General features: G+C 29.3%; 1 protein-coding gene across 2 annotated transcripts; it reads left to right on the plus strand.

Annotated features, from left to right (window-relative positions):
• The first annotated feature begins 4,483 nt into the window (after nucleotides 1-4,483).
• On the plus strand, nucleotides 4,484-7,403 carry LOC109789267 (F-box protein At5g07610). Of its 2 annotated transcripts, none has more exons than XM_083061155.1 (2): nucleotides 4,484-6,361; nucleotides 6,518-7,116. In XM_083061155.1, exon 1 carries the CDS (start codon nucleotides 5,129-5,131, stop codon nucleotides 6,320-6,322), a length of 1,194 nt encoding a protein of 397 aa, XP_082917281.1. In that variant the 5' UTR covers nucleotides 4,484-5,128; the 3' UTR covers nucleotides 6,323-6,361; nucleotides 6,518-7,116. The 2 variants fall into 2 exon arrangements, with proteins under 2 accessions (XP_082917281.1, XP_020203767.1); XM_020348178.3 differs by lacking the exon at nucleotides 6,518-7,116 and adding an exon at nucleotides 7,128-7,403 and having other exon boundaries at nucleotides 4,489-6,361.
• Nucleotides 7,404-8,138: the final 735 nt, after the last annotated feature.

Here is an 8,138-nt window from a genome sequence, read left to right on the forward strand (position 1 = left end):
TGAATTTTTTACTCTACATTAGATGTTAACATGTGTAATAAAAAAATCATTTTAACATTTTCTGCGTTAAATATTTCTTCATACAGTTTCACGCTTTTATTTCGTTTTCTTCTTCTCAATGAATAATAAATCAAATCAGACCTCAATTTAATCTAAATAAAAACTAAAATAAAACTACATACAGATTATAACGAAATAAAGCTTCTTTTAATTAAGATGAAAAATTTTAAATCTAAAAAAATCTGTAAAATAGATAAATAAAGCTTCACCGTATTTAGTATGTAAAATAAAAGCCAAGATAAATCTTCTGAAAGTGTATATTTAATTATAATATATCCATAATTTTTACAGTACTCTTTTAAGATACATTCATATTAGTCATAACAGCTTAAGGCACATTTTGTATTTATATGTATTTTATTTTAAAATAAAAATAAAATAATAAATTAAAGTAACTGAAGCTAAATGTAAGTAAACAATTAACCATTAAAAGGTTTATAAGCTGTTTTGGATTGTGATATAAAAATAAATAAAATAGAAAGTTGTAAAATAGAGACAAATTTAGTCATATAAATGTAGACACGAATATTGTAGTTATCATGAGATCTTAATTAATACTAAAGATAGACATAGAAAAATTCTTCAGTATCTATAATTAAATTTAGAGGGTTTTAAAACTACGAACTTTCTAATAATATTTTTTTTCCATGTCATCATTTTGAACTTGCATAAAAGCATTTGTATCCTCTAGCATTAATATCTCTACAGCCCCTCTCCAACAAGCCAACAACAATCTCACCTTATATTTATACCTAAATATATAATTATTTACATAAATAAGTTAATTAAAAAACTAAATTTATTATTATAATTAACATAAAAAAGATAATTTGTACTTTCGTATATTATGTTTAAAAAAATATTACAAATAATAAAATAATCAATTTTTAAACATGTGTGAGTGGTTAATAAAATGTAAAAAAAAAAAATTATGTAATTATGTAGAGAGTGCAAGATGTTTAGAAAATAAACTTATGAAAACATAAAGAAAAATAAATAAATAAAAAAAGCATGAGGGAGAAAGAGTAATTTAAAAGTCAAGGAACAATATAGTTAACAAAATCTATACACTAAAAAATAAACCATCTTTATTAAAAACTATAAAATAAAAAATAAAAAAAGGGAGAGAGAGACTTTATTTCTCTTTATTTAAAAATAAAATAAAAAGATAATGAATAGTTACTTAAAAATAATTATAAAAATAAATAAGTATAAAATTTGTTTACACTATAATCTTGTGCACTGAGTCTGAAATTTATCTCAAAAAAAAAAAAGATAATGAATAATTACTTTAGATTTTTCATCTTACAATTCACAAATTAAAAATCAAATCTTGTGCAATAAGACAATTTCTCAACCTACGTGGCTCACTCTTCTCTGTTCCAAAATTTCATGTTGCTTTAAAACTTAAAAGGATTCAGATCCACCACCTTCAAGGCTGAAAAGTTACTCTAACTTTCGAATAGTTTTGGACAGTTAAATTATAAAATTAATTAAGATTTTAACACGCGTTAAAGGCAGTGGATCCGAATTCCTAGGAAAGAAAGCTGATACCAAGTGTCTAAATCCACCAGGTGAGAGCCCAAAACAGCTCAAAAACCACTGCAGCAAACCAGTGTTGGATCAGAACCAGCAGCAAACCAGTGTAGCAGGAACAACACAACTGGATCAGCACCAACACCTCCGGACTCGGAGTCTTGCACAATCTTGGACTGCTTTTCTCTAGAATCAGCAACTGAGTGTTGTGTAAGATAAATTATATTGTAAGTGACTTACAAAAGGATTGATAATTAAATAATTAAAAACTAAAATATAAATAAGTTAAATGGAACAATTTTATGAATAATTATTATTTGATAAGAGGGTCTTTAAAGTATTATAAATACTCACTAATGTAAAATAAAGTCTACATCTTCTAGAAAATATTTTCTCGAATCTTAGCCATTATAAAAAATATAAAAAGTAGAAAGAAAAATCAAAACAGAATAAAATCTTGATTTTCTTAATTTTTTTTAAAAAATCAAATTGTTACGAGAATAAAAGAGATTTCCAATATGAAAAAGATATAATATTTTTTAGGTTAAAAACTTAATTTGGTGTCTTATAATATTTTTTGTTTCAATTTAGTACTACTTTAATTTTTTGTTTCAATTTGGTCTCCAGTAATTTAAATTATTGCAATTTGAGACTTCCGTCCAAATAATAATTTAAATATATATATATATATATATTAGAATATAATTTTTATTTTTTAAAATATATTATTTTTTAGATAAAAAAAATTATGTATGTGTAAATGGTTTTGTTTTTTATCTTTAAATCACATTGTGTGTTGGTTGGAGTTCTGGAACGGTCTGTTCTGGTACAGTCGTTGGTGTTAAATAATGTATCTGGAATGCCCATTCCAGATGCAAAATTTACGCACCATAAGTGCAACCAGAACGGTCCGTTTTAGTTTTAGAACAGGCCGTTTTGGTTTCAGATGCTTGAAAAAATTAAGTATCTATATATGCATCCACATCCGCATCCAAGTGAAGTCCACGTCATCAGAAATTAACTCCATTTAAATTATTTAAACAGAAATCCCAGATTATAATAATTTAAATTATTAAAGATTAAATTAAAACTAAAAATTAAAGTAAAATTAAATTAAAATAAAAAAATATTATAAAGGATGAAATTAAGTTTTTAACCTATTATTTATTATGATGTGAAAATCATAAATTATACTATTAAAAAATTATTAAACTTATATGTTCTCTGCTAAAATTTGGATCAAGATCAGACTTTGGAATCAGCCTTGGTTTCTTGACAGCATCACCATCAGGCTGATGAGATCTACATTGAGAAAGTGTGTGCCCATTGCAATGACATGATGAACAAAAGTCAGGAATCTTCACTACAGGAATCACCATAGGTCAAAGAAACATAAAATGCAAGACCTTCCCTTTCAACAAGAAAGTTGATCGGATTGGCTGTCTCCAAGAGTAATCTTCACTAAGACTCTTGCAAAATGTCCATAGGTGTGCTGCAGTGCAGGGTAGCTTGATCAAGAGCAATCGGCACCCCCACCCCCGAAGCAATGGAGAAGATGATTCTAGGATTCCAAAATTCCTGTGGTAGGTCCATGATCCACGACCCAATCTGCGCATCAGTGCTCTTATGAAGTCTAGGATTGAAGTCTGGTTTTCCAAAGAGAGAGCCTTAAAACTGCAGGCTTCAAGTCCCAAAAATCAGCTGCAAAAACAGCTCCAAGATCCTCGTTTCTTTGAAATTCAAATTCAATGAAAACTCTTCCAAGGAAAATGAGTTTCCAGCCCGCAAAATGGCACCAAAGCTGGGACAGTTTTGCCTTCAAATCTTCTGTTGAGAATGTTTTATGGCCTTTACAATAGGACTCCTCCATGGAAATGATTGTAGCAATGAGCAAGACCATCAAAGTATACATCTTTCGGAATTTTGATGGCTAGTATATCTCCTTTCCGGGAAGGTTGGAAAGGATTGCAAACATTTAGTTGTGTTATAAAACTAATGTTTTTTTTAAAGCAGAAATTATGTTTTAAAATTTGACTTTCGTTTATATATATATATATATATATATATATATTAAATATAGAAATGGTGTATGTGAACATGACTTAAAATTCTTGTTTTGTTAAGAAAAAAATGTGTAAGAAATAATGTAAAAAAAATAAAAATAGAAGAGTGAAAATAATTAAAGTTGTTTGATTCAGAAAAAATAAGAAGTGAAAAGTTATATATATATCTTATTTCTTATATATTTTTACTTATTTTTCTTTAAATGAATACTTAAATTTTTACTTTTATTTTTTACCTATTTTTATTAACTTTTTATTTTATTTCACTTAATTTCTCATTTTTTTATACTAAAGACACACTTAGTTTGTATTTAGTAGAAAAGAAAAATAATATGTGAAAAATAGAGTGAAGATAAATAAAAAATGAAGAGAAATAAATAAAAAATAAAATAAAAATTTGATTGTTTAATTAAAAAAAATAAGTGAGAAATAAGATATATATATATATATATATATATATAAATAAAGCGAGATCCATCATCTTTTAATTTTTATCCTCTCTATTTTTTTCAACCAAATAACTTTTATATTTTTCATTTTATTTTTATTCTCTTCATCTTATTTCTTACTCATTTTTTCTCTATTAAACAAGATAATAATGAGAAAATTATTGAACAGGAAATATTTACAATAGAGAAAAAATTTGAGATTTTTTTAAGAAATTACTTATTTTCAGTTTTTTTTTTTTAAAAAAAATTTAACTCTGGTGCGTAAAGCCATTTAAAGTACACACTTAATTGTTTTCTATTTTACAAAATAATTGAAGGAAATACTTCTTCTATAAACGTTTTATACTACTTAAAATAGTTTAAATATATTTTTAGTCTTTCAAATTTAAGCTAAATTTATTTTTATCTCTCAAATTTAAAACAGTTAGTTTTAGTCTTTGTAATTTTTTAAAATTTTATTTTAGTCTCTTAGATCACCAATAACATATATAAAAGTAACAAATTTAGGCGTTTATATAATATTATTGAATTTAATATGATATTTTCACTAATAGAGATACTAATAAGTAAATTTTATACAATAATATTTAATAAATTTTTTAACAAAATGTAAATATAAAAATTAAAACAAAATTTTTAAAAATTACAGGGACTGGAAACAACAATTTTAAATTTGAAAAATCGAAAACAAATTTATCTTAAATTTGAGAGACTAAAAACATATTTAAGTCACTTAAAATTATATATATAAATATATTTTGGAAGTAAAAATTTATATAAATTAAAATAATACATGATATATGTGAATATAAAATTATTTAAATATATAATTTATATATTTTCAAACATAAGTAAATTATTAATTTATTACAATAAGAGGGAAGCTTCCTCGTGAAGCTAATGAAAACTTTGATACTTCCGGGAGAAGCTTTCATAAAGTGAGTGACAACCGAAGTGATAAAAAGATTTTCTTCTTCCTGAAGTGATACCTCGCGCTTCTTCTCCGTCTCGTCCTCCCAAATGCGCGTTGCAGAGAGCGAAGATCTCTTGACGGAGATTCTCCTCCGTTTGCCAGGGAAGCCATTAACCACCTTCAAATGCGTTTCAAAGCAATGGTACGCACTCATTTCTCATCCACGTTTCCTTCGTCGATACCTCACCTCCAACCGTTTTCCCTCTTCCTTGTTGCTCGCACCCTTTCCCATGCACTCGCGTCGACACCGCGCGAAGCTCATTCCCCCTCTCGCAGCTTCTCCTCCTCCAACGCTCATCGACTTCGGTTTCCTCAACGTTCCCCACTTGGCCCTTAGCGTCGCGCAATCTTGCAACGGCTTGCTGCTTGTGCAAGGGACGCACAAGGACAAGAGGTGGCCACTGTCACGCGAAACGCGCCGCTCCAATCTCTTCGTGTGTAACCCAATCACCGAACGTTCCGTCGCAATCACGGGAATAGCGACAAAGAGTAATTTTTTTCTCGCTTATGACCCTCTGAAGTCTCTGCATTTCAAACTTGTTTCTGTCCAATCTGTGCATCGTTTCGCTTCGGGGGAAACAACGTTAGCTTGGGGTGACTATTATACGAACGAGGTTGCTATATATTCTTCCGAGACAGCTTGTTGGAGTGATACTAGGGTTTGTTTCACTACCCCTCCTTCTATGAATATGGATTTAGGTGTTTATTGCAATGGTTCTGTTCATTGGTATATTAAAGCTAAGGAGTCGTTTTACTTTGATGTGGAAAGCCAATGCTTGAAAACGTACCCAATGCCACCCAATATTGAGAACCATGAGAAGAGTCATTTCGGTGAGTCACGGGGGCGTTTGCATATGATTCTCATGTCCCCTCAACTGTTTTTGTATGATATTTTTGAGTTGGAGGAAGATTACTCTGCTTGGTCACTGAGGTTCCACAAGCTGGATCTTAGTCCCATGCAAGCTGCATTTCGAGGCATGAATTGGTACTTTGAAGACGATGTTATTCCATTATTTGATATATTGTGTGTTGTTCGCCATAAAAGTGAAGATGATTTTGTGCTTCTGTTGCTTATTCCTGATAGAGTCGTCTTGTCCTATAATGTTTTGGATGCTACCGTCAGAGAGCTAAGTGAACTTCAGCCTATTGTTAGGTCACATGCTCCTTGGGTTGGAGGTTACACCTTTGTAGCATTTGAATACATTGAGAATCTTTCTCCGGTTGGAGGTTTCACTGCTTGACGATACTAATCTAATGATCCATTGTCCTCTAAATTATTTGTAAGTGCTTCATATATATATATGTGTGTGTGTGAATCTATAGATAAATTGATCTATTTATTTTGCAACAAATGTTTTCCAGTTTGTATTCAGCACTGATATTTTTGTGTTGTTAATTTGTTACTAGTAGTAGTTAATGTAATTTCCAATTTTCAGGGATGCTGCAATATATGCTTATGATAGTAATTTTCAGTAAAGCCACAACAACTATTTGAGGGAGCTTTCACATTCCCAGTGGTTATACTACATCTAGAATATATTAAAAAAATCTGCAAAAAACAAAGCTGTAATATTGTATAGATGTGTGTTTTGTATTTTTTTTTAATTTATTTTACTGGCCTTTTTTCTAAATACATCTTTTGTCTATGTAATTGTGTTGCACAGTTTAAAGTATAATTTGTGACCTTGCTTGGATGCTTTAAAATACACTCTGTACAGTTGAGTTTTGTCTATTTTCTGATAAGTTTGTTGTGATTTTTTGTTTTCAAAGAACTTCTAACCATTAAAAGAAGCCATAATCGCTTTTAATATGTTTTATATGTGTTTGTGACAATGCTTGGATGCTTTGAAATATACTATGTTGGTGTTGATTCTGTTGATATTTTGTCGTGTTCTTTGATAAATTTGTTGTTCTAACTTGAGAAAGAAGCCCTCATTGCTTTTTATGTGAATTATACAAGAAATTTTGTATTCGTTTTTCTATAATTCCCTTGCATTTGTTTATTTATGCTTTTCTAAGAGGAGTATCCTTAACCTTTCATTGCAGTGTTAGCATCTTTTAGGAAGTGCAAATAGAGGGATCGTTGGAGTATCTTACTTGGTTGTGAAAGCCCTATGCAGTCAACGCTTTTTGGTTTTGGCCTTCTATCAGCCACTATCAGTGTGTTATATTTTAAAATCTTTTCATATCGTTGTCTCCATGTACATCTATTGAAGTGTTAATCTGTGTTTGTCATAACGCATTATAGCATAGACTTATGTTTTTAATCAGCATCATTAGTTCATATTAAATGCAATGTATGTTTTATGATTCCTGTCTCAAGATTTTGTGTATGTTATTGCGTCTGTGTTTGCGCTGTTAAACTTTGCGTGTGTGTACACATACTCACGCCCGCTTACATAAAGTATGTAACATTTAGAAGGTAGGCCATACATGAAAGATCACGTACTACTGTGTTTTAAAGTTGGGGATGTTAAAATATGGATTGTAGACTTGGTTATTGTCTTGGACTGTGGTGGAATGTTACGATAGTTGTTTCCATTAAAACAAAGTGTATAAAATTATAATTGGTCTATATCATTGACCATCTAAAGTAATAATTTTTATTGACCATCTAAAGTAATAATTTTTATTGTCATGATAAATATTGCACCTACAGGAGGGGTTATGAGTAATTTTGTCGTTTCAGTTCTCGTTGTCTGATAAGTCCTCATTCTTAAGTCCTCATTGCTCTTTCATCATATTTGTTCCGGAAGGAAAAAGGGAGGGTATTTGTAAAAGTCATTTTAAAATTCAAGTTAATCCTTGATTAAACAAGTCAGCGTAGTTAATGTTGTAATAAATATTAAAAAACCTGTTTTTTTTTTCTCTTACAGGTTACTATTTATATTATTCTTCTTAGAATTGGGTTTATATGTTAGATCCATCACTCATCATTATATCTTTAATGAAGTCATATTTTTTATGAATTACTTTTAATTCTTGTTGCGAATCGAAGAGTTCTTGGCTTTATCCTTTGGTCAAGTCTCTTTTATATAAATATTTTTTATAAAAAGA

This window comes from Cajanus cajan, chromosome 1 (assembly GCF_000230855.2).
Source record: "Cajanus cajan strain Asha chromosome 1, NIPB_CcT2T_4, whole genome shotgun sequence".
NCBI lineage: Eukaryota > Viridiplantae > Streptophyta > Magnoliopsida > Fabales > Fabaceae > Cajanus > Cajanus cajan.